Raw genomic sequence first — 26,768 nt, 5'->3', positions numbered from 1 at the left:
ACAACTCGTCTTCTTTTGCCCCAGCCCCCCAGACCCTTTTTTGTGTCTGAAATAAAAGATACATACATACATGCATACATACATATTTATGTGAGCCGAAAATGTAGCATACACGTAAAGAAACGCGAAGAAACACAGCCCGACACTGTCGGGTTGTTTTTCGATTCATCAGTCACCGACAGGGTTAGAACGGCAGGATTGAGTGTCAGTTTTGCCGCCTACAGCGCGAGCTTGCTACCCTTGGACTACTCGTGAGTCTTGAGCATGCACGAGCAGTCGAAGCACAGTGGAAGGCAACGAGTTCACGCGAACATTCGAAAGAGACGCCCGCTTGTTCGCAACCTGTCACCGACTATCGTACATACCTAAAACTGTACATGCGAACGCCGTTTAAAAAAAAAAATGGGTCTGTATTTTTTGTTTCTTTTCTGTTGAGAGCTCTCAACCCAGAGGTAGTGAAATATTCAAATTGGTGCGAAAACGGCGGCCGGTGCATCTTCTATGTCCTACACCGGATGTTCGTCGTCTGCTCATAGTTTTGCGAGCTCTCTCCCAAGTGGTCATCGTTCCCATATTTCGTTAAAATTATTACTTCTCGCGATTATCCTGCTCGTTGCCAGCCTCTACGAGGAGTTCTCAGCGTTTCTACCTTCAACAAGCCACCCGGGAGCTCGCACGCAAAACCAGTGAGCGGACAACAAACAGACTGGGATAGGCATATAAAATACAAGGCCACCGCCTTCGCTTCGTGGAAATGGAGCGTGCTGGTGAAGGTACGAAGTTAGACGAGAATTTCATAAATTACGAGGACTGGGCGACACGAAACGAAACGTGTCGTCCGGTCCTCGTCATTTATGTATTTCTCCTCTAACACCCTTTGCTTCATTTTAAAATTTCATCACCTCTGAGTTGAGCTTTAAAGGATTTAGACATTAAACTTCTGCGAAACTACGTTCGTATGCCAAATTTAAGATATGTACGTTTTTTGGGGGAATGAATTTTTGCAAGGCCTGTTAAACGTACCGGTCGTTACGGCCTCTCCCTGAATGTAATACCACAAATAGGAATGACAAACTATGGCAAGTTTAGGCTGAACATTTGCTCGTGCTAAGTGTGATTATGACTTCATATGTGGAATGCGTGTTGAGCTGATTAAGTGCTAAGTAATCCGTATTTTTTGTTGACGACGGTCTTTTTCTGTACTTGTTATCCTTTAGCCGCGTGGAAAGTGGTGAAGTCATGGTTGCCAGCAGAAGGAGCCGACCGGATCAAATTCGTTGACCGGGACACCATCACAAACTACGTTCCACGGGAAAATCTTCCAGAGTACATGGGAGGAAAGGTAAAAGTGATCTCTTCTATCTTCTCTCTCTTGACGCTATGTAATTAACCGTCCTTGAAATTTAGCGTCTGTTTGTTGGTATAATTATTATACCCTTATCAATAACCTCTAAAGTATGTATCTATTCATTGCTTCATTTTCAGCGCTACACAAGCAGCTATACGTCTGTTTAGTGGTGCATTACGACGAAGAAAAAGTAAATTGCAGCGTAAAAGCAAAGTGAACAAATTGATACAGAGAACGCGTTAGCACGACCCTTGGAAGACGCCACATACGTCCTCCTTAGGGAAACACTAACGCTGACCCCGTCACTTTTCTGTTTTGGTTTTCTCTTTTGCTCCCTTTATTTTCTGTTTCCTCTTTTTGGCTTTGTTACGGGGTCAGTGTAAGCATTTCCCGAAAAGGGAGGTGTGTGGCTTATCCCAAGGGTCGTGCTAACGCATACCCAAAGGATCCACCAATGTATCTTCCTTTAATTTTTTGCCGCCTACTTGGACCAGCGGTAGTACTTGGTTCGCACTCTATTTCGTAGTCCAGACCAAGACTTACACGCTCCGCCCACCTGCAAGTTCCGACTCACTCCAGTTTCCAGTATCCGCGAGCGGATTGGCTTCCGCCCCGTGACGTCATCTCCCTCTTGCCTTTGTGCTTCACTACTCTCTTCCCCTCTAGGCGGCGCGCTTTCCTTTCCAATGCTTTGTCAACAGACGGACGCCGTCAGCGTTTCCCTATCATGTAAACACTAATTCTAACAGATTAAAAAAGAAAACGACGCTAACATATTTATGTGACCTCGATGCAATTTTGAAAACTTTTCTTTCCTACGAAAATATAATTATTACTAGATGGAGGAAGCGAATCGCCACAAAAGAGAGTCCATATGCTATTACTTTTGATGTGCAATTTATTCCGTTTGCATCGGCTATTATGAATGTTCCGCTGACTAATTGCCGGGTCAAAGATTAGCGCTTATTCTATTGTGACCCGGAGCACCTAAGCCTCTAATATCCGAGACAACACCTAACGTCGCACTTAAATGAACTGGTAAAAGCGAGCGAGTTGAGCATTAATACTTAAAATCGAAAGAATGAAGCGCGGAGGACAACCACGTTTTTTGAAAGAACGTGGTTGTCCCGTGCTTGTTCTCCGCGTTTTATTCTTTTGATTTTAAATATAACTTTACCCAAAATAATGACTTCGACGTCAACTTCTAAGCCGGACCTGAAATATAGAGGAGAAACCACCGAAAGTGAGCGTTGGTGTTAACGCTGCCAATTTACTCCCTAGCGACCAAAGTGAGGTTGAGCTCTTCGAAATTTAAGCATCACAAGTCGCATAAGCGCACGCTCAGTAAGAACTGCTAGTGTGAACTGCCAACTTTGGCGGAGAACTTGCACCGGGCTTCTACTGACGTCACATCGAACGCCTTTGTGGTGGCCTTTCTGCTGAGCGCGTGTATTCTGCAGCCAGCACATGTCGCTACAAAATTTGTTTTGTCGACTACAAGTAGGTATGACCACCAGCACGGCCGCGATGACTCGAAGTGCAAGCCATGTACCGGTCCAGAGACGAGCTATATATTACGCTTTTTTTTTTTTTTAAACACCGGAAGGCGGCGCTTTTGGCAGTGCACGACGCAGTGAATTTCCGGTCAAATGATGTGACAAATAATCACAACCGTAGCACCGATTTTTTAACGTTCATTAAATATTTTATGACCATTTTTTTTTATATGGTTAGCTAAAGGACCGGTTAGTGAGATATTTGTTGGGGATATTTTTATTACTAATACTATAAACCGAACAACCGCCTCTTATATGTTATGTTGAATAGCACAACATAAAGATCTCACTATATCCCCACCTTCCTGATTTCTTCATAACTTCATCGTCCCGGGACTTTAGGCATCAGCAGGCTCGGAAGGCCTGCCGAAACGGTGCGACAGGAAGTATCTTGGGCTGCAATAAACGGCCTGTGTTTGTAAACAAACAAGGGGTCTCTACTTCGCCTTACCAGTTGTGCGCAGCAGTATTAAGTAATGTTAGAAGATCGTCCCGATACCTGTGATAATGAAGCTCGAAAACGATACAATACGCGCACAAAAGCGTCAGCGGAGCGTCGGGCATTGTTATCGGAGTTATGGGAACATTCTACTAAAACTCTTTTTATCAAAGACACTGACTCGATCACGTACCCGTTAAAGATGCACGGTCAAGCTCATTCGCTCGTTTCCGTGCCTTACAAGACGTTCCACTTGACAGCGACTCCAATTTCGGGCCTGCACGTTGATAACGAGCCAACATTCAGCCCGACTAAAGTGCTTTTCACATCCGATGCTTTTCCTACATGTCTTAATCAAGCTCGAAGGCACATTTTCGTTTTCTTCCGATAACTATGAACGATGGTTCGAAGAAAGACTACTAGTTCGATCCTTGCGTGCTGTTCCACAAAGAGCCTAATGGCTGGGGCATCAGAGTCCTTAACCAGGAAGTCTGCAGACTCTTCCGTCCGCCGAGAAAGGAACACGTTCAAAAGAACGACATTAACTGAAAATGGTTTCCGGTAAAGAGCAGTGATTTCTGAGGACCTTCATTAGTCTCTCCTCCTTCCGCCGCTCGCTTGCTGTCAGCGGCATCCAAACTCCGTTCGCCCCCAAGTTGTCAGTGTGGTGGAAGCCAGGCGCTCGCCGGTCCGATCAAACGCCTCCCTTTAATCCCCTGACCCCCTCTCTCTGTTCGTGGGTCTGCTCAAGACGGCGATGACGTGGCGATAGAGAGACACGGGACTGGTCCACCGAACACGTAAAGCTTCCTCCGCACTCTCATAGTTTGGATGAACGAATGAAAGGTACCGTTAACGAAAGCCGTGTCCCCTTACGATCGTTTCTTAGTTTCGCCCCGTCTTTGTCGGAACCGATTATCGGGACCCGATACTTCGGCTAAATGGCTTCCGACAGTTTCGGAGGTGGGCTTCCAACCTTTTGGAACGCTATACCACGGGTGTGCATTTGAGCGTGTGTTTTATTTGTTCTGCTACTTTCATTTTTTTTTTATATAGTCTGTCGTGTTACATTGTGTTTTAAGTTTAAAACAATAGAATGCATGCACAAAAGCGTAAGCGGAGTATAGGCTATCGTTATTGAACTTCTCAAAACAATCTACGGAAACTCTCTTTATTAAAGGTACTGGGCGTGGGTGTGCGCAGTGCCTTTAATACCGCGGTGATAATGTTCCAATTTAGGAGTATCTAGCGGGAGCCTTATTTATGAAGCCACCCATAATAAGTACCGCCGACGTGTCCAACCTAATGATAATAAGGACAATCGGCCGAGAGAATATATGACGTCAAGTGGTAAGTATCATCTAAACCATGTAGTCGAGCGTACGAGAGAGAGAGAGAAAATAAGAACAGTCTTGTGTGAATCTGCAGTAAAATCCGAGTGATAACTGAAACACCTTATCGAGCCCTAACGTATCATATGTATCTTGCACTCATGTATCTCTCACTTTACATCGGGGAACCATTGCCAATATATCTACTGGGAGGGTGAATCACTCAGTCCACCTGTCAGATTACACCGTGGCGTCACGTGACATCATGGCGTCAAATAGCCCAATGACGTCACATGACTTTAGGATGGCACAAGGCGCCGTGACGACGGGACGACGTGACACCGTGGCGCCGCATTACACCTTGTCGTCACGCGACGACATCGACGGACGCCCTACTCCAACATCAGTTCAAGTTAGGAGGAAGAGCCCGCAACAGCTATCGCTGTAAAACCCAAGCTAAGGAAAAAGCATCACGCGATATGTGACGTGGCCAATGAACGAAATGGTGTTGCATCGTTTTCACAGGACGCAGACGGCCATTCACGCGAGGGCTCGTGCCGTCTCGTGCTTCACAAGCGCAGAGTTCCAGCGGGGTTGTTGCACGTGTAGAAAGGCTGAAGTCCTTTCGATGTATTGCGACAGCGGTGGTGTAGTTACAGTGTTCTAGAGGGGGTTGTAGTGGCAAGAGCGGCGGCCGCTTTGTGAAGATTTTTCGCGTAGACGACACCATGGCGCTGCTGTTCTGTGCCCTAGGAGCGCGCCCCGTCAGCCCCATCATCAGCGCTGTTCGGCGCTTACAACCGTGGTTTGACTGGAGCTTTTCGCGGTGCGAAACAACTGCTGATGTAGTTTTTCTTTTATACTCTGTTTCACTTTATGATGTACCGCAGGAAAGGCTACAAGCGCGAGCTCCTTGCTCTGGGGCACACCTCGGCGGCACAAGCTCTCGTGAATTAAGAGCAGCTGCCAACGCTATGAGCTCGCGCTTCTAGCCTTCGCTGCGGTACAACGTAAGGCGAAACAAAATATACTAAATTGTAGTTCTGCCTTTGGACTAATGCCTCTAGAGTGTGAGCTATCCTCTACTTGAAATATTCGCGTGTTTTGAGGGAGATTATTTAATTAATATCGACTCCCCCCCAGTAATGACACATCATGCAGCAACGCTATCACTTGGGCTGCAGGCTTAATAGCTCCGAAAGAAGTTCTGCGGTGCTACATTTCGGAGAAGCGTACCGCGTCACCCTCGTCGTCTTCTTCGTTCATCGCACACGTGCCATTAATTCTCCTAGGGCACATAACTCCAGCGCCACTCGCGGTATCTACGTCGACCGTCTTCACGCGCTTCATTGTAAGCGGGCGCCGCTCTTGCCACTACACCCTCTAGAACAATGTAGTGTAGTCAAATTGGCTGGTGAGATCGGCCTATAGGGAGCATTCACTGGACACCATATTTCGGGCGATGTTTAGGGCGCATGCTCAGAACGAGCTTACTTTAATAGCCTGCTAAGACCGGCAACCTGGATGGTGTGGAATGCACGTTGCAAAAGAACTGTGGAAGCTCGCCGTCAGCACGCGCTCTGCAACAACGCACACAGGTATGGCCGCCAGTGAATACTCCCTATAGGGGCGTGGCAGGGTTCCAGAGCGCGCCACCTTCGGTTGATCATCAGCGCCACCGTGGCCAGGTGAGGCAACAGTGGGACGGCTAAAATTGTACAGCGTCGCCGGGGTACCCTCGCGAGATTACGTTATTACCAACCCCGAGAGTTGTGTTGTCGCGCACTACACTAAGACAGTTTTTTAAAAATCTCAAACGTTAAATGTATTAATGTGCATGCGTGTGTGGTTGTGTGGTTCTAGCATTAGGGGAGTTTTATTAGGTGCCTTCCTGTACAGGTTGAGACTAGCCAAAACGGAAACTATCAGAACAAAATTTGGCGTCCTAATATTACGGCCAAATTTAAATGAAAGCAATTAAACAAGAGCAGTTTTCATGTTCTTTTTGTGTTGTTTGCGCGAGATTTAAAATTACAAAAGCGAAAACTTCAACTTCGCCCAGCTTCCCTCTACAAAAGCGAAACTAAAAGCCCTCACTTACCTTTCTCAACCTCACCTACCCTTTTTTTCCCAAGTTAACTCTTCCCGTATAGCCGACCTCGTTTTGGGGATCATCTTGTTTCCCGTTTCCTCGTCATCGTGTTGGACATTTGTGGTGTCTGAGGAATGTGTTTTTTGCTCAAGCTGGCTGTAGTTTGGCGGTGTCGTACGCAGTTGCTCGTCACGAGCTGATGCTCGTTTTCGTCGATTGAATATGATATTCTCTTTTGCATTGAATGCATATAAACGCCGCACGGATACGCTTTTCTCGTGGTGCAAGTTCTTTTTTTTATTTTGGAGTAAACTGTTTTCCCGCAGCGGGGACGAAGTTAGAACCGCTTATATACACGGGTTGAAGTAGAACCCTTTCAAAAAATTAGGCAACCGCGAAAATCCGCTGAACGAGCCCAACAACGTTGGGCGGCCGAACACATGGTGAAGACCTCCGTTGCGGCCGGTACAGTTGTTTACACTGCGGCGTTTTTGCGTTTCCTCGATCCCTTCGCCTCTTTGTGGCGCAGGTAGCGTTTTGCCTATTACGGGTCATTTCCCAACTTCCAGCGTTTAACGATGACGAAGTATGTACATCGTTTCTACAAGAGCCGATCGGAGTCGAGCGCTCCTTCCCCAGAAGCTACAACTTCCTCGTTGAGAGCCGTCTATCCATCTTTTGTAGTTCTCCGTGTTTTTTGAAGAACCGATGAAATGAAATCTTCAAATACAATATGAAGTGTTATTGAAATGCAAGTACCAATTTGGCTGAGCTGGGCAATTTGAGTGGAATTAGGTGAATTTTACGTTTTGATGACTTCCGTCACCTTAAGAGCCGGAAATCCTCCCCAGCTCCCCCAGGCCCTTTCAAAATTTTCCACTGCACAACGCTTCTTCGCGTTCAAATACGTGTACCCACACGAGCCATTGTTAGTACACGGAAATCACGCGTTTCACGTACGACAAAGATTGTGTACAATAATTAATACAAAAGCAAGTAAAACTTTAAGTTGCTGTGGATATTGCACAAAGTTGGGTCCGAAGTTTGCGGAACGCGCTAATTGGACTCTCGCGACGCCGACATCGCGCCGAGCGAGGTGTCAATCATTAGAACGCTCATTTCTTCGAGACCAGCAGAATGTAGCAAAGTTATCGAGGCGCGCGTGGAGCGCGCTGATTGAACGGCTGCGGCGATAACGTAGCTCCCGTTTGTCCCTACATCCCTACTCCAAGCTAAGCTTAATGCTTTGTAGATTGTCCCTAGGTGACCTGTTAAAGCTCCAAATCCCTCCAAATATTATGTAAAAAAAAAGTAATTCGAAACCTCGTTTTTCGAAGTTGTCGCTGACGTCATCGTGACGTTTCAGAACTTTGCGAGAGCCGTGGTTTGAGCCCGAAATTTTCGCTTCGAATCGAGGCGAAGTTAAGCTTTGCCAACATGGCGGTGAAGTACGCTGCGGCCGAGCTTATTTTACGCCACCGTCGGCGTTGCTACCGATACCACCGGGACGCGGCGACTCCTTTCAACTCCCCGAAGACGACTTTTGGCGACAGTACCAGCTATCGAAGGCCGTTGTGCGTTGGCTGTGGGAAGAGCTTCGTTCGGCGCCCGGACTCCGGGTGCGGCGGACAATCGTGTCTACCATGACCGTGGAACAGCAAGTTCTCTGCGCGCTCCGGTTCTTCGGAACCGGTAGCTCTCAAGGCATGGTGGCGACTAATGAGCACCTGTCAGTCTCCCAGATGACTGTAAGCCGGGATGTCAGAGTTGTTGCGGCTGCCATCGTCGAGTGCCTCGGCAGCCGTTGGATTAACTTCCATGCGGAAAGCAAGGCCGCCCGCCACCAAGAAGGGCTTCGCCCGAGCCGACGGCATGCTTGCCGGCGTCGTTGAGTGCGTGAACGGGACTGATGTCGCGTTTTCCACTCAAATTTCACTGAAATTATTGTCTGAAAGAAGTTTACATGCCTGCACCACCAATGCGACGAACTCGAAAACGAAATTTAAACCACCGAGACTCTCATCGATCCTGTCCCGCGTGGTGGCGCTTTGATGTCTCCGGGTAAAGCTGCAGACGCTGCAGACGACGACAGGGTTTGCTCTAGATTTGGCAGCGTGTTGCTGTTTACGTTGTCACCGCGAAAATTGAATGCAAAGAAACGATTTATCTCTCATCGCACTGGCTCCACTGATCTGCTAAAGACGCCGGCTTTCGGCGCCGTATGCTCGTTCGTTGGCACAGTTGGCATCGCGACCGCTTGCGCCATCTCACGTCTCCCGTGCGAGACGGCGCCGTATTGTTTGAAGACCTTTAGTAGAGTGTACTAGAAGGACCGAGTGGGGCGACCAGAGTGCTATTTAGGTACCTCCGCATGTGGAAACAACCGGCTAATCCAAGCCACTTCGCTCGTAGCGCCCTCTCGGGCACTACGAGCGAAGCGGTTCAGATTAGCCGGTCTTTATGAAAAATGCGTTGCGTTCCAACGCCAAGATCGTTTCACAAGCGGCGGCGCCGAAAAACCGCTTCGGTCGTCTCATTCAGTCCTTTCTAGTACACTCTACGAAGGTGGCGCTGCAATCGAAGTGGCTTGGTTTCACCTGATCGCTTTCCACATTTTGAGGTGCAACTGAAAGCATGAGCGGAGCCTGTAGCTCGTCCCACTCGTTCCTTCTTTTACACTCTACCTGTAAAATAATTTAATTAGGACTTTATTCTTGAGTGAAAACGATGAAAAGTGAATGCTAGATCAAGAGAAAAACGAAAGAGCAGAAGGAGGAGAACGAAGTGTGAAAAGAGATCGGCTAAACGAATACCATAGAGTTATTATAATGCACGCTAGAGGTTCAACTGGCGCTAGTGTGCTGCTGCAAATTGAAACAGGCAGCAACCAGTCCTGAATTTACTTCCGGTAATGCATTTCTATGGGAAAAAGCGAGTGCATTTTCTCCCTGAGCTTGATTATAAGAGCAAATATCACGAATAATTCGTACGTACTAGGCACATTGGAACATTTCCCAGTCACGCAGGCGAAATAATTGGTCAGTTACGGCGTTTTCATTTTAAATTCGTGGCATGAAAAACGGTGCTAAAACGGCTTCGTACGTGTATTTATGTGCACTGTCGGACACTGTTAGCCTCGAACACGGCGTCGGCGCTTTCTAGCATGGTGGATATACGTGCCAGGCGAACGAAGGACATCTGGAATACCATGAGAGACGGCAAGAACTACGCAGTAACACTGGATAAGTCACTCCTTGTGCATGCAGACGATGAAAATACAGGGTGTCACAAAACAAAATTTACACGGTCTTTTTTACCGCAAAAATAAACTAAGCATTGCCGAATGCTCATTCTCCGCCCAAAGGTAGAGCTATAGGTCACAATTAGATGCCAACGTTTCAGCCCGATCCGATAACTTAATCAAAAGTTATAAGCGATTTTCTGAAAATTTCAATGGGAAAATGGAGCCTATTTTTGCCCGTTTTCGGTTTCTGGTGCCATAGAGCCCCATGTGTTTGAAAACTCCGTCGGCCGCCATTTTCCCATTGAAATTTTCAGAAAATCACTTATAACTTTTGATTAAGTTATCGGATCGGGCTGAAACTTGGGCATCTGGTTGTGACCTCTAGCTCTGCCTTTGGGCGGAGAATGAGCGTTCGGCGATGCCTAGTTTACTTTTGCGGTAAAAAAGAGCGTGTAAATTTTCTTTTGTGATACCCTGTAAATTAAAAGCCACGTGACATAGTCCGATTTATATTAAATAAGTATACTACTTTATTCTTTCTGCTCATGAATATGTGCGAAGATGCTTGTTCTGGGTTCAAAGCATAACCCGCACGCTCCAGATCTTTTCAAATAGGAAGAAGCCAGAGAACAGATGCCCAATAAAAACTGCCTGACATAGGAAATAATAAAAAGGCATACCTTTCGTAGCCCACGTACTTTATTTTTTACATTCGAATGTTCTTTAACCGATCGTAAAGATTCATGACGGAGTCATATTTATAGAGTGACAGGACGGGCATATTAGCAATATATAAGCGCCACCGGAATGCTAGCGAACCTTGAATACACTGTATATTCCTTTCGATAGTTATTTTGCTAAGAATCGTCGTTCGTTTTTACATACCTACCATAGTATAGAGGTTTGGGCCTGAAATGTAGCGAAGTTTAACATCGTTCAGTGGTAAAGAAAAATGCTGTAACTAAAGCAATTACACTTTCAAAATATCAATAAAGGTACATACTATACGGTACAACCGAAATAACAAAACTTATTCATGTTATTTTCCGGCGAAGAGACAAAATTTACGGGCGTTTTCCCATAGGAATGTACAGGGGCACCGCAAAAGTAGACTGGTTGCTGTCTGCTTCAATTTGCCTCCCGGAAGTCGCATAGACACTAGCGCCAGTTGAACCTATAGCGTACGTTATAATAACTCTATGACGAATACAGAACGACGCAATGCACATCGAACGCCTGAACCGATCACAACGTCTCTCACCAATGTAAATATTGTACATAAACCTTTTTATTCCTCCTCTTAACGATATTTAACTCTACCTTTGGCTTCGCCGCATTTCCATAGAAGCTAAGCCTTTTTCTTTCTTTTCTTTTTCCTCAGTCAAGTTCGCTCTTTGCAAATTTTACAAAAAAAGAAAAAAAAAACACCATCTGTGGGCAGCGCTGCACAAATTAGTATCGCGATAGGTTAAGAAACTGAATTTTGCGGTCGATTTAAAGAGCCAGGCCACTCCTTGATACACTCAGTAGAACTTTGCACGCCAGGTGCTCAAAGCTCTTTTCCAGCCTTTTGATAGGCTCGGCAGCCCGGCAAAAGGAGCGTATTCACCTCGAGATCAGATCGGCACGGCTCATGCGGTGAGAAGCAGAACTGCGCTTTGTTTGACACTCACTTGAAGCAAAACGAATGCCACGGACACGACGCCGAAGCCATCGGTGGCGCCAATGCAGCGCTCGCGCACTGGAATCAACTGCTAAGAGCTCGTGATGTGTACCTGTGATAGCTGGCGCTGTACGCAGAAGGGGGCCACCGCGGTGATAAGTAAAAAGACAACAAAAACGATGCCTGACTGGGCGAGTCAGTGCGGTCTTCGTCCTCAATTTGGAATGTTGTCCCTAACCTTGACTCGGGCTATGTGCCTGGCGTGGATTATCACAACTGGCGACGAACAATAAAGAACGGTCGTGCACGTCTTATCTGTTTGTTCCGCATTAACTCCAGCAGCCATGCCTGTCATCGGGAAGGTGGAACCGTTCAACTCGGCTACGTCGAATTGGACCGAGTATCGCGAACGCGTTGAATTATACTTCGCCGCGAACGACATCGCTGCAACGAAGAGGACTTCCGTGTTTGTGACGAGCTGCGGGTCAGAAACTTACTCGCTGCTGCGGAGCCGGCTCGCCCCTACGAAGCCTGTCGGGCAACATTGGCTGCGATTTTCGAAGCTTTGAACAAGTACTAGTCGCCGAGGGTATTGGAGGTGGTGGCCAGCTTTTCTTCTCGGCATCGGCGGGACGAAGTCCAGGTCAACGATTACATCGCATCGCTGAAGAAGCTTGCCGACAACTGCAAGTTCGCATCGTTTCGAAAGCGGATGCTGCGGGTTCAAATCGTGAGCGGAATCAACGACGTCGCGATGCAGACTCGCCTGCTGGAAACGGCCGAGTTGGACTTTGAGGCCGCGAGGAACACCTTAATCGCCATGGAGGCTGCCAGGAAAGATTCCCGTGCATTAAGTGCTCAGCTGGTTCAAGCGACGCTTGTGCAGGCCAGGTAATCGTCGAATGTTTTAAGACTAAGCCGACCAAACAGCAGGCAAGTGGATCTTGCTTCCCCTCACGTGGGCAGCGTCTGTTTTAAGCGTGAGCAAAGAGGGCATTTGGCAAGGGTATGCAAATCAAATACATCTCAAACAGAAAAGGCGAGACCCAGGGGTGGATCGAGACCTGTCCACAACGTGGATGACGAGCTGGCAGCGCCGGAATACAAAGCAGGAACACAGGAGCCGTACGACCTTTGCGAGCTTCGAGCGGCCGGACCAGAGCCAGTGCGTATATCGAAGTTGCCATCAAGGGAATGATATTGAACGTGGAGTTGGATATTGGTGCCAGCGTGTCAACCATCAGCGAGAGAAAGTTTACGGAGCGGTTCCCTTCGGCGACGCTAGAGCCATCGGACGTCCAGTTGAGAAGCTTCTTTTGCGACATGAAAACTGTGGTGGGTAAGCTTGAGGCAACCGTGAAGCTCAGCGAAAACGAGTGCGTCCTCCCCTTGTTCGTCGTAAAGGGCCCGTGTCCTACGCTGTTCGGAAGAAGCTGGATGAGGAAATTTAAGCTAGGAATCGCCAAACCAGAAGTTGTCAACGCTGTGACGTCCATGAAGAAAGCGGTGAACCAGTTTCATGAAGTATTTTCGGAAGGACTGGGTACCTTTGGTGGCGTGGCCGCCCAGATTACCGTACTGGAGGGTGCTAAACCAAGATTTCTTAAGCCACGAGTCGTCCCGTTCGCGCTACGGGACAGAGTTACTGAGGAAATGGCAGGAGGCTGGAGCGGGGGACCTTCGTACACGAATTGCGAACATGTTGATCACTTACAGATTAACACCACATGATGTCACGGGTTACATACAGCCAATCCGATTTACTGCTGGGACGAAAAATTAAGACAGCATGCGATGGACCTGTTTCGACCTTAGCTGGGGACCACGGGGCAGCAAAGTAGCTCAAGCAGAAGATATGATATGGCAAAGGAACGAAACCTCAGGTTCAAGCACAGCATGGTTACCAGGTATTCGCCAGGAACTTTCGTACAGGCACTGCATGGATACCGGCTGTGGTCACAGCCCAGGGAACATTTTCATCGGACCTCCGGCTGGCTGCCCGGCGGCAGTGGACGCGCCACCATGATCATCTCCGGCAGGCGAACCGTTTGCCGCAAGTTGACCACAGTAGAAAAGCTGGAACAGCTGCTGACATCATCAAGAACCCTGATATTCCAGGCACTGTTCCTGACATGTCCAAAACGGAAGAGCATGTTCTGGCACCTGATTTCTCCTGTCAGATGCCTGAACTCACCTGCCTAGAGTTTCAGCTGAGGGACTACTGCAGCCAAGGGCTGCAGAAAGCATAGCGTCCCCTCGTAAAACGATCATCACCACGCCTCCCCGTCGGGGCGCCAGGGTGCGTCGGCCTGTGCAGCGCTACTCTCCATTATCAATTGATTTGTTTTGACAAATTTTTATATCTCTTAGTTTCAACTAACTTTCATTTATTTTGGGTGGAAGGGTGTGATATCCGGCGCTGTACACACAAGGGCGCCACCGCGGTGGTAAATAAAAATACGACAAAGATGATGCGTTACTGGGCCAGTCAGTGCGGTCTACGTCCTCAATTCGGAATGTTGCCCCTGACCTTAACTCGGGCGATGTGCATGGCGTGGATTCTCACAGTACTTTTGCCCGTGCTCTGTGACGTTAGTGTTATTGCTTCTTCTCCAGCCGCATTGTTGAACAAGAAAATCGCCACCTGTCTCATAGAGAACCACGAATAAAAAAGAGCACGCTTAACCTAAATTCAATCTGGGTCTCGAGACGACTAGCGCAGCTTCTGCAAAGGTTCGCAAGATATGGCGAGTTCGGGGGCACATCAAATTTACAAAGGTAAAATTTATGTACACGACAAAGAGCGGCATGAAAACGAAAAAAAAATCCCTGCCAAAGCTAAAGCACGAGCAGTGCGGCATCTGAACTCGAGTTTAAAGCGCTAACGCGCGCCGACTTATATAAATCTTTCCCGGTTTCAAGAAAGCAATCCAAGAAATTCATACTACCGCTTCCTGAGAAAAGTTATATATGTTGTTTTGAGAAGTAACGAGGTATAATTCCCGCAAACGAGTGCATTTTCCCTTTCCACCCAGCGAACATACAACTCACTGCGTGCCAGCAGGCCCAAGCTACTCAAGCAAGCGATCAGGACCGATGAAGAAAAAGAGCAGGCTATTGCCCCCGCACGGCGGCGCAACGCGCATGACCACCTATTTTTCCCACGATCTACTGTAATCCTGACCTGAAGGGCCACCTATGGGATCAGCTGTTGCCGATGGAGTGTCTGGTTTCTCCGTTGAGGGCGCGGTGTAGAGGTTTTTCTTAGAGTGCCTTCATACACACGATTCTGGGACCCACACGGAGCTCACAGACTGCCTTCCCTGCGGCCTGGCACCCCTGCCACTAGGTGATTACCGCTCTTCCTTCCCTTCCGCAGGCGTCCACCACGCCGCAGAGCGGTGCCAGCGGCGGGACCAACCGTTTTCGATCGTAGCCGGACAAAACAAGTTTTTCAATGTTGATCTAATTGCCTCTGTCTGGCTGATTAGGTGGCGAGGGGCGGTGCCAGGAGGTAGAACGAGATTGTACTACAGCACCGAAGTGCTTTTATGTTTTTGGGCTCTGCAACTATGACGGCAGCTGGCTCCCCTAGTGGCAAAGTATTTCACATGCACAGTGGCAAAATCACGGTGGGAGAGCTATTGCGCGGACAGGTAAAGACCAGATAACGCAGCCGCAACTTGCGCGCCTCGAATTGACGTGCGGATATCTTAGGAAGCAGAAAGACCTTTAAGTGGCGCCATGCACTCATAGCGTTACGAAACGCTCCGGATTCTGTGTGTGTAATAAACACCGCGCGCTGCCACTCTCGTCTGTCGGCAGGTCAGGATTACAGTAGGTCGTGATTTTTTCAGTCTCCCCCGCCGAGTGGAACGGCCTGAGGAGAGCCCTGCGCGCCAAACATCTCGGAGGCCACGTCATGGCACACAGTTCTCAAGCAGAAATCTAGATGGCGCTTCAAACGACGGGAGTTTTTGGCGCGTCAGTACCATAGACCCTCGTTGCAAAGATATTGCGCTTCAAATATACATACATATGGCACTAAAGTCGCTCATACTGCTGGAGGCTAAAGACCCTCGATGTGTTTGCATTTGTCTTGCAACTAGCTTTAGATGCGCCAGAGCACGAGGTCGGTGCCTCGAGCGACCATGGGAAGCAAATGGCGGCGCAGCGCCGAAATACAGTGTTCGCTGAAATAAGCAGCCTAGTGCCACTAAATAAGCTACGCTGCTCATTTAGTGGCTCTAGAGCAGCCCTTGGAAGCCAATGGCCTCGGAGCACCCGCTCATGGCACGTGTCTTGCGCATTTTAAGAACACACAAAAATAGCGCAAAGTAAGAACATAGGAAGAAGGAGTAGACAGGACAGAGCAACGTTAGGACAGAGCGCAACAAGATTCCAATGTCTTGTGGGAAGTCATATGTGGGCCAGCAGGACGCTGCGTCAAAATTAGGCTAAAAGAACAATTTCTCTCTCTTAAATCTGGACAGTTGGGACATCTAGAAATACACGTGAGGGACCGGGAAATGTATTGAAAGGAGGCGCCCCTCTGCAAACATTTTACGATTGAGCTAAAAAAAAAAGTCTATAGTCGGTGTCACGTTAAGAGTGAAGTGCAAGCTCCTCCCTCCATTTTCCACTTTAGCAGAGCGAACGTTGGAGAGGAGGCGTCCTTCTCTCCAGCATTCGCTCTACTGAAGTGCAGAGAGTTGGGAGGAGGTTGCCCCCGAAGTCGAAACCTGCCATCAACTATTGGCGACGTGCGCGATCAAAGTGTCGCTGTGGTCGGCCTTCCGCGATTGGCCGAATGTTGACTATGACGTCAGCAGGAAATTTCTAATTGACACAAATAGGAATGATGTAAGAACTTCAATTGTGACGGTGTTGGCAGTGTTGGTTTCAGAGCGCAATGATGTCAAGCTTCCACCGTGCTAATTATAAACACCGTCGGACTTGTTGTTTTGTTCGTAAAGTAATGACGTCACGAGAGGAAACCATAAGAGGTCGACGCCAAAACATCTCGCCGCTAATAATAACGATGGTTGTGTGGCGCTAGAGCAGAATGTCAGTTTTAGTTCTGTCGATTCATTTTACACGGAATTATGAGCTTCCTAGAATTGTATAAAAATGATGAGCATAGTGATAGGTCCCCACATAATCAAAAAACTCACTTTTCTAAAAAAAAAAATTAAATCGTCTGTACGGTTTAGTACGGCCCTAAACATGAATCATTCTTATCTCTGGCGGCCGTGAACGACGAAGTACTGGCATTGTGTGACTGCGCGTGGGGGTTGCCTTTCGTGCGGTGTGAAACATCCTGTTTTTCTTCGCTTTTTCCCTCCCTCCAGCAGCGAAAGGCACCGGTAAGACTTTGCCGTGATTTCGCCGTTTTACGAGGTGTTACGAAGTCTTCGCTCTGAATCGCGCAGGCGCTTTGTCGACGTTCATCTAAAGTAGCCGTTTACGACTGTCCGTCGAGTTTAAACCGAGAGAAGCAGGCTGGATTGTTCGCGGGTCACAAACCTCGCGGGATTCGCTACGGATTCCAATTTTCTGGCCTGCCCCAAGGGCGGCCGCTTTTCTTGTTGTCGTTATTCTTCTTGAACTGTGTATGCTGCGGCAGAACGGGGGCGGCGGGCCGGCTTCGTTATTCGATCATCAAACTGAAGAAGAGTAGTAAGTCGATCATCAAACGCTTTGGAGGTCAGATTCCCGGCGAGGCCCGGAGGTTTCACAACCATCCGAGACCCTGTAGACTCGTGAAACACAAAGTTGGGGCCGTAGTGTTTACGGAACGCGTCGATTGGACTCTCGCGATGATGACACCGCGCTTTTGGCGCCGAAGTCTTGTCGGCGCGCCTTGCCAACTTTCGGCTTCAACTCTGTGTTTGACATGTCTAGAGTCCCAAGCCTCGCAAGAACGACTTGGGAAACCTACTACGTGACCATCTGAGTCAACTGAACGCGTTCTTGATTCAGTCGTGGGCTGCGGTCTACACATAGCTTGCATGTGACGTCATTCGCGGCCATGCCAGTATTTCATGAGCCGCGAGCGTTCGGTTCGCCGTGTTAGTTTCACACCGCAGAAGTCGTAGTTCGAAGAAACCAGTAAATAGAAATACCGTCAGTACCCACAAATGGCGATACTTGCAAGCTATGTAGGGGGGGGGGGGGGGGGGGGAGGGGGGCGGTATATTCACTGGACGCCATATTTGAGTCCTCTTTTCACTGTGCATGCTCGAAACGAGCCTACGTTTATAGGTTAATGAAGCCAGGTATCTTGTCGGTAAGCAACGTACGTTACAAAAATAACTGTGGTAGCTCACCGCCAGCACGCGCTCAACAACTGCTGGCTCGGCAATAATCGCCCGTGAATTCCCCTTATATTGGCGACTTCTCCGAAATCGACCTGCTAGAACAGAAAGCTGTCGCGGCAGCTTCGCTCGCCAGTCTTCTCGAGTGAATCTTCTTACAGCACCTGGCGGTCTGAAGACGAAGTCGTGATAGTAGGCTTACAAACCCGCGAAGAACAATTGGTGTTCGCGCGTTGGGCGTGTGCTTATCAGTGGCTTAGCCGGGGGAAGGCGGGGGGGGGGGGGGGGGGGGGGAGTGCTGGCTTATGGGCTTTTAGTTCTCCCTCATTCCGAAATCAATACGATCTTAAAATGTATACATGCATTTGTAACTCCCCCTCACCCTCCTCTCCCTCGTGCCCTAAGTCACGGACAATCCCAACTACCTCAACACCCCCCTCCCCCCTCTTCCACGCCACTTCCCAAAAAATGTTGCCTGCTACGCTACTGGTGCTTTGCCAGCTTTACCAGCTTTAGTCGCCTTGTGAAGCGACAACTGTGCGCGTGCTGGGCTGTGAATGTTAGACGTTGAGCTGTGATTTTGTGAACGTTGGAACATTGGCGAGTGCGCGACCAGAAGCGTCGCTGTGGTCGGCCTTCGTAACGACCCAATCGTTCACTTTGACTTCTTTTTTTTTTTAAATAAATTTTGCTTTCATCCGCAGAAATAAGGGCAATTCTCGAATGTCATCTTTGACGGTGTTGGTTTAAAATTGCGATGATTAGAAGCTTTCCTCATGCCTTTTACACACACCGTCTAACTTGTAGTTGCCAACTGGTGATAAGTAGCCATGACTACGACTCGTGACGTCACGGCGAGGCAAATCTTGGTTGTGAGGTCACAAACGGGGGGCCATAAGAGTGCGCCACCGAAACATATCGGGCACTAATTGACTTTGGAAATCGGGGTCAATTGGAGGTATGAGATATGCGCATGAGAACAGCTTATCTGTTTGAACAGCGTGGCATGAGCCACGTATCTTGTCGAATGGTGCTAATGATGTTAACAAGAATTCAGTCGTGGAATATAATTGCGCATGCACTGCGGATTACCGAACAAGAGCACTGTAGAGACGTTAATAGGCCATATACGCTGATCAGCCAAAACATTATGACCACCTACCTCAGACCGCGTTACTCACCTTTGAGACGCAAAGCAGTTGCAAGAGTCGTTTGCTGCGGAGTTCCATATCCAACAAAATACGATGGACTGTGTTCACAAAGGGACTTTTATCTTGACTTGCATTGTATCTATCTCCCAGGTGAGTCACAGGTAGCCGCCTATTTTGCCTCACTAAACGGGAAAGCTTCCGACGTTTACATTGTGATGAGGCGAGGACGTGCAACACCTCGGAGTCTACTAAAAAAGTTTATCGTGTTTTTCTTTTTCATTTTTGATAGGTATTATCGACGGCAGCTCGCGAACTCTTGTCGAGTTGTGCAGTTTCCGAGATACTTGTTCCGAGCCGTCGGGAAATCATGATTTGCCTTTTGTTAAAGTGGCCTAAATCAGCAATCGTTCCCATTCCATTCATGAGTAGTCAACAAAGTAATCCCTCTGTATCCCTGGCAGCCGTTAACTATATCATTCGCGTTAGCAGGTGGTAAACAACGCGGATGGCGCGTAACCTGTACACGTTTGCAAGCAGGGCCTCAAGGTGCCGCCATCTTCGTCGCTTGGGGTGCGCTTGGGCGCGGCCATAATCCGATTACGAACCAGCAAGGTGTCGTAATTAGATAAGGGCAGCGTCCAAGCGCACCCCAAGCGAGCAAGGTGACGATGCTCTGTGGCCGTACTTACAAACTTGTACACCTGTGATCAATCACACAGTGTTGGGATGGTCGTGATGCTTTGGCTAATCAGTGTAGACGACTCAAGCGTTCTCTAATGCGCAGTTCAGGGCACGACATGGCAGGCTTTGTCTATCCGCAGTTGTTTTCTAAATGTGAGAGGGCTACGATTTACATTTCAAAAACTAAATACATCGTCTATAATTTTAAGCTTGCGTGTTCTCCACTGCAACAACCGTCAAATGACTTTCAGGAGATACCCTCCCTTCAGCTATCCCGATGGGTATAATTAAGGTTACCCATTTAATTTTCCTATTTTTTTATCAAAATAGGCATGCAGTTGCCTATATTAGCGCTTGTTCTGACCTGTACTTCTGCATTCTACTGTCGCAGGAGAAACTTCCATTCCGGGAATACACGTGGGACGATGTGGACTTTCTTATCAATGCAGCTAGCCCCAAGGTATGTCTTCATGTACACATCAGCCTGCGATTTAAACTTTAAAATTATTTTATTTACTTGACCAACGTAATACATAATAGGGTGGCACAAGCGGATACGACGCTGCAAAGCGAGCCGAATGATTGACTCTTTGTAAATAAGGATTAACGTTGTTGTTTTCCTTTTTTCTTGGGCTTATGGAAGGGTAGTATGTTTTACGAGATGATTAGTGCGTTGTTTATTGGTTATTGTATTTCAACCGCAATGAAAAAAATAAAAGTTATATATAGATAGAGATATATAAGATATGCACTTGTTTCTTCCTTATTTCTGAAAACAATAATGAGAAACTTTTGCTCTTGTTTTTATTTTTAGGGAGAGGGGGACGTTCCGAGTTAAGATGCCACTTGATAGCTTCCCCTTCAGTGACCCTCCAGAATCATTACTGAAGGAAGAAATTGATAAGGTTTTTTTTCCGCTAATAGTGGCCGGACTTAACGCATGCCTGGATTCGTCCTTCGTGTTACTTCGCAATGATCTGGTCAAACTGTGCAGGTGATCAGCGAGCGCATTCCGCGCACCAAGGAAATCGAAGAATTCTACCGCAGTCGCTTCGGTATGTTTGACGCCCGGAGCACCACGGCCACTGAAGATGCCGTAACGCTCATCAAAGTCGAGTGAGTCTCCGGTGCTCCCTTTTTTTTTTTTTTTTTTTTGTCCACCGATTTGGCGGCATCGCGTTTGTGCGATATCAGTACCTATACCGATAAATACCGATTGACGTAATGCGCATAATGTGCTGACGGATTGACGGAAATGGAAACCTCAAAATTCTGACTGACGGTTCGAGTTTGTTCGTCTAATTCGATGTAATCCTACCTATGCAATCGGGTTGTCATAGACAATATTTTCAGTTATCAGCTGTGACAAAATGCAGCTAAAGAGAATATGTTTTTGTTGTGTTTGTTTTATGTTTTCACCAGTTTCTAGCCTCATTTCCGCATTTGCCTTGGGCAACGACCGATAGCATAACGACCGGCTTCTTGTGGCTGATTACGAGCCGATGCACTGCTTCACTCTCAAGAAAAAAGGGTGCAAAAAGGTGTATCGTTACACCCTTTGTTCCATATAATACACCCCAAAACTTAATTTCGATGTACAGAGCCCTATAGTCGAACAGACGGCCCCGAATTTTACGAGGGGCTTGATAACGGTGTGATGTAACTTTTTAAATAGCTAAAGTACGTATGAAAGACCACATAAAGAAAACACTGAGTTTTTGCAGTAGGGCCAAGAAAACTCCGATAATGTTTTTGTAGTCAGTAAACCGTACATTAGCTATTTTAATAAGTTGTACCACACGGCTATCAAGCCCCTCGTAAAATTTGGGGCCGTCTGTTCGACTATGGGGCTCTGTACGTCGAATTGAAGTTTTGGGGTGTATTATAAGGGACAAGGGGTGTAATAATACACCTTTTTTTCTGAGAGTGTGCGCAGCCTGTCGCAAACAGTCACAAGAAGCTTAAAAACCGGTTGCGGCGCAGTCGGTGATAGTCACACGCGAGTGTGTGGGCAAGCCTTCAGACTCAAAGCTTTAGATGACCGTAGCAACCGGTGTTCTCAGATTTGTTCCTCTGTTCATCTCACGAACTGAGTCTAAAAACCCGTTCACATATTTGCGTTTCGCCACGATTGACTGAGACAAGACCGGTTTTCCAGCCTCTGTGACGGCTTAGGACCGCCTGCGCTGCAATGCAGCCGGTCGAAAGCCATTACAAGGATCTTAAACACTAGTCCTCGTTCAGTCGATTCTAGCCAAGTGCAAGTGTGTGAACGGGCCTTTACTCTTTACATCACTGTAGTTTATATTGCACCATCAGCGGATAATTTAAATAATCTTGTTGTTCCTCAAAATAAAAATGTAAGTTAGGAACGTTAATCGTATATATATATATATATTTACGAACGTCACCCGGAAGCCCTCAAGTTGCATTAGTGACGGAGGAGTTCGTTAATGCGAGGGGGACTTCGCTGTTATCAGTAATAGTGTTATCGGCATTGCTGCAGTGTTCAGAAATGGCTGTCTCACCGCTCACCCAGTTTTTTTTTTTCTTAAAGTTTTTGCACACTATTGGCCACGCAGACGAACTATACACCAACACGTCGTTGACAAACACGCCCGCGTTTGACAACGACAGGTGTGGACACATCGCATGCGCAGAAACGACAAATGCTGTGCCGTGTTGTCAGAGAGCTCAGTTGTTGTATAGACCTTTTTTCGCGAGGGCGCTCCCATCTTGAATTGTCGTCACTTCCAGTATGGGCGAAAACATTGTTTTGCTGTCGCCAGGCCGATAAAAGGCATTTAGGACATAAACGTAACCGTCACATATTCTCGTTTTGCCTCCCCTCTATTTATTTACTATTCGCAGGTTGAAACGTTTTTATGTTATTGTCGCCCATACCGGGCATGCCTACTTGGCAGTCGGGGGCGAGAATATGCGGAAAGGGTCTTTAGTTTTTGGGTCATTGTTTCGCACTGAAACACTGAACACTGAAAAGAAAAACGTTTTTTTTTTTTGGAAGGGCATAGATGCAAAGCTTACTTTTTGTAATATTATCACGAAATAAAAGAAAATATTTCGTACAATATTTACGCCGTTAGACGCGAATTAGTCACGGCACGCTCGAAACCCCACTCACAACAGATCAGTGGGCTCGCCCATAACTTCTCGATTGTCTTGGCTGCTTGGCTGAACACGCTAAGAAGCTATAGTGTTTCCCTTTCGCGACATCCGGTGCGTCTAGTCTGGCGTCTGGAAGCGCCTGTTAATCGTGCGAGCAGGCGCGTGGCAGCCACTGGCATTGTCTGCTATTCCACAACCGTCTATCGTCGTCTGCAATGCTCGTGAGACGCCGACAGGAAAGCTGCGTGTCGGCATCCGTTTTCGCCTCCGCCCGTCTGCCATTCCGCCCCCTTCGAAAAACTTCTTCAACGCTCAGAAGGCGCGACCATGAAAGTCACGTTCTAGCGTTTCATCATTCGCGAGCCACGGTTCAGTACAAGCGTCTGTTCACATCTATTGACGTGCAATGATAAGCGGCCGACAAGACTAAAAAAGAAAATCAACAAAATAAATATGCAGTCTTTCTAGCTTTACTGTTCTGGTTAGTTTATTATTTTTTCATGGCATCCGCGAGAAAAATAAGTGAGCGTCATGACGCACAGTTAAAGCGCGACGCAAAAACAATAACAAAATTCGATTCGGTAGGCCAGGTGCACTGCAAAACTGGAGAGCTACTTGTGTTTCGAAGCGAAATGACGGGAGCATAGACAAACCAACGCCCCATTGCCTCCAGTCAAATGGCTTGCAAGTTCTTACCAGCGTAGGTGGGTATCTTTTTGGTATCAAACCATAGTTACGATCAGAACGATTGCACAATTCACGGAGCAGCGGGGCCGCTTTTACTAGAACCAACATCTTTCATCACCAACACGCGGAAAGGGACAAGCCAAGACGGATCGACCAACATAGTTGACGCGGGATGCTAGGCTGAGGCCAGTCCCGCTACGAAAACAAGCACCCGCACCACACTTCCGAAGGCGCGTACTTACGACATTTGTTTGCTGCAAACAAGTTCGGTTGGTCAAGGAGATCTTCCTCTAAACACTTTGGTGAACACAGAACGACTCGCACTCATGAAAGCAGACAAGCTCGACGAGGTGTGCTGGTTGATCCCTCCGCAGACGCCGGCCCTCCATGTCTGCTATCGCTTGAAACCAAATCGGACAACAATCTCGGGATATTTTCGTAAACAATAATGACTAGCAACAGAAAGAATAAAACAAACTCCGGACAAGGGACGACGAACATTCTTGTCCGGAGTTTGTTTTATTCTTTCTGTTCCCAGTCATTGTTACCAACACGCTCTTCAGTTAATGTGAATAATGACTATCTAGATTATTTGTTTCTCAAACATAACAATATTGTCGATTAAAATACAATTACGTCCCGGAGATACAATTTGACGACCCATATTTAACTTGTCAATGGTCTCTCTGACCAATAAGAGTCGAGAAAAGGTGCTTAGTCTTGTAAGCACCCGGGCGGGGCGCGCTGATTTATTCCCCCACACCGACCAAATTTGCGTCTACCGGCGTAAATATTGCTCCATTTTGTTTTTCTGCGTGGAAAAATTTACAAAAAAAAAAAAGGCCACATCTAAGCTCTTAAATAAAAAAAACTTTTTTTTTTTTTTTTCATTCTATTGCTTTTTTAAGGCGACGGCCATTATTGGCTATGTTTAATAGCGGATCCTTTGGCGTTTCGTGAAGGGTTGTCGTGGCGCTTGGCGTGACGGCACATGACATCATGGCGTCCCTCAACGTCACATTGTCAAGCAACGTGACGTCACGGGACCACGTCAAGTGACCTCATTGCGCCACGCGACACGGTGTCAAGCGAAGTCACGGTGTCGCGTGACTCACGTGGCACCGTGACCTTTAGCGGGAACATTTCGCGGGAAAATTTAACGGGACTATTTATCCGCTAGATTTATCCGGAAACTATCTGTGTCCGGTGTGATTTAGGCTGGTCTGCATGTGGACCGCAAGTCATTTCTAGGGCGTGGCTTATGGTACAGACGCGGGAATTTTTATAAATTGTTTTTGTTCGTCCTCATCCATAACCGCACAGCTCACACATCCGGCATGTGGAACTAAAAAAAAAAAGAACAAAAAAGCAAGGCATGAGAACTGGGAACGAAGTAATAGAATATAGAACAGTCGAAGCAAGAGTGAATGATCGCTGTGGTTATAACGCGAGCATCGTCCCGTGGCGTGTTGAAAGCACCAACTATGTTCCTCCGCATACCAGAAGTTCCTTCATTCAAGATGGCGGTATTCACGGAGAAAATATCTATGCTGTACTACAATTTATATTCATCATTTCTTGTAATACAGAGGGTAATCTACGGCGTGCCTTGGTATTTCTTTCATTCTTGGGGCCAATCTATTCCTGAATTGTCCCTTTCCACGTGTACGGGGCTCAGAAAGGGTCTTCCGTCTCTTGGATGCCTGAGCTCTATTATCGAGGCTTTCTTTTGTGTGGCGCTCCATATATATCACACCCGGAGCGGTGTTTTGAGCATCATTATTATATTTCTGTTTTGATAGTCGTTTATTGTCTGAGAGAGAGTGAGGTAATGTTGTATTTGGAGAAATTGTTCTTTAGCATGTTTTCCTATGTAACTTTATGGGAGCGCTTGTGCCAGTTTATTTTCAGATAGCGTGGTCGTTCGCTCGTATGTGATCGCGCTACTGATTATTTATTTTTCCCATATACTGCGTGTGTGAACATCTGTGGATCCTCTATAGTCGTCATCAATTTCGTCGTTTCTGCCGCATTCACTGAACTTATGCCTTAAGGTCGTGAAACGTGTCTACTATAAGCCACACAAACAGCATCGAGGAAGGAAGAAGAGAAGGCGACATACCGGCTTAAGCCAGCAAACGTGCAAATTTAAAGGGGAACGCCCCCAACGGTGATCAAAACAGCGGCTACCGCCAAATCAACTGCGTTTTTCGCCCACTATAGTCGGAGACAGGTCAAGAACGATGTGGAGGCTCCTCCCACTTCTTTCCACTTTAGTAGAGCGAACGGTGGAGAGGAAACGACCTCCTCTTCACCGTTCGCTCCGCTGAAGTGGAAAGGGGTGGCAGGAGCTTCCACTTCGTTCTTGACCTGTCTCCGACTATAGAGTGGCTTGGTTTCCTTCGTGTTTGGTAATCGTTGGAGGCGTGCCCCTGAAAACCGGAAGCCAACCCCCGCTTTAGCTCCAGTGCCGTCATGACCTTCACTCGTGAAGGTCATGGCCTTCACGAGGCCTTCACGAATGACGTCACGAGGGGGGACTGAGGGAAGGGGAGGAGGAGGGATAGGAGGAGGGGAAGAGAATGAGAGGAGGAGGGGTAAGGAGCGGAAGGATGGAGGAGGGGGAGAGGGAGTATGAGGGAGGTTGGGGAGGGGAGGGAGGAGCAGAGGGTACCGAGCAGGAGAGGCATACCCTCTTCTCCATACTCTCCCCTCCTCCTCCTCAAGAGCTGCGCTTTAATTCGGCATTACAAGGAGTGATAAACGTTTTTCATTTTTTTTTCTCATTTTACCTTTCTCTTGGGCAGCAGTTACGTGTCTTGGAGCACCATAGCCTCAACTAATTTTTGCTAGTAAACTCCAATCAGTCTGCCAACCGTGACCTGTAGGAAGACCGTTGCAGTGTACAATTATTATAACAATTGGTGAATGTTATTGGTCCATTCTTGCTTCAACGCCGCGAGGTTGAACGATGTGTATGTTTTTATAGGTCTGCTTACTTTACCACAAAAACGTCCATTTCGTTTTAAATTGCTCACCCAAGTATAAAAGCTTCAGGCCACAGAGCAAAGCGACCGGGCATGCTGGAAAGGATGGCTGAGGCGCAGCTTATAACACTTGTGCCATTTCGACG

At 47.5% G+C, this 26,768-nt stretch overlaps 1 protein-coding gene across 1 annotated transcript in view; it reads left to right on the top strand.

The window, feature by feature from the left end:
- Positions 1–26,768, top strand: part of LOC8031585 (motile sperm domain-containing protein 2) — a 111,913-nt gene that overhangs the window by 60,355 nt on the left and 24,790 nt on the right. The window contains exons 7-9 of the mRNA XM_029985572.4: positions 1,218–1,342; positions 20,214–20,282; positions 20,817–20,938. Coding sequence (XP_029841432.3) covers positions 1,218–1,342; positions 20,214–20,282; positions 20,817–20,938 — 316 coding nt within the window. The remainder of the gene's footprint in view (positions 1–1,217; positions 1,343–20,213; positions 20,283–20,816; positions 20,939–26,768) is intronic.

Source organism: Ixodes scapularis, unplaced genomic scaffold, assembly GCF_016920785.2.
Source record: "Ixodes scapularis isolate PalLabHiFi unplaced genomic scaffold, ASM1692078v2 PGA_scaffold11__112_contigs__length_91849675, whole genome shotgun sequence".
NCBI classification, from domain to species: domain Eukaryota; kingdom Metazoa; phylum Arthropoda; class Arachnida; order Ixodida; family Ixodidae; genus Ixodes; species Ixodes scapularis.
This window is presented reverse-complemented; position numbering and strand designations above follow the sequence as displayed.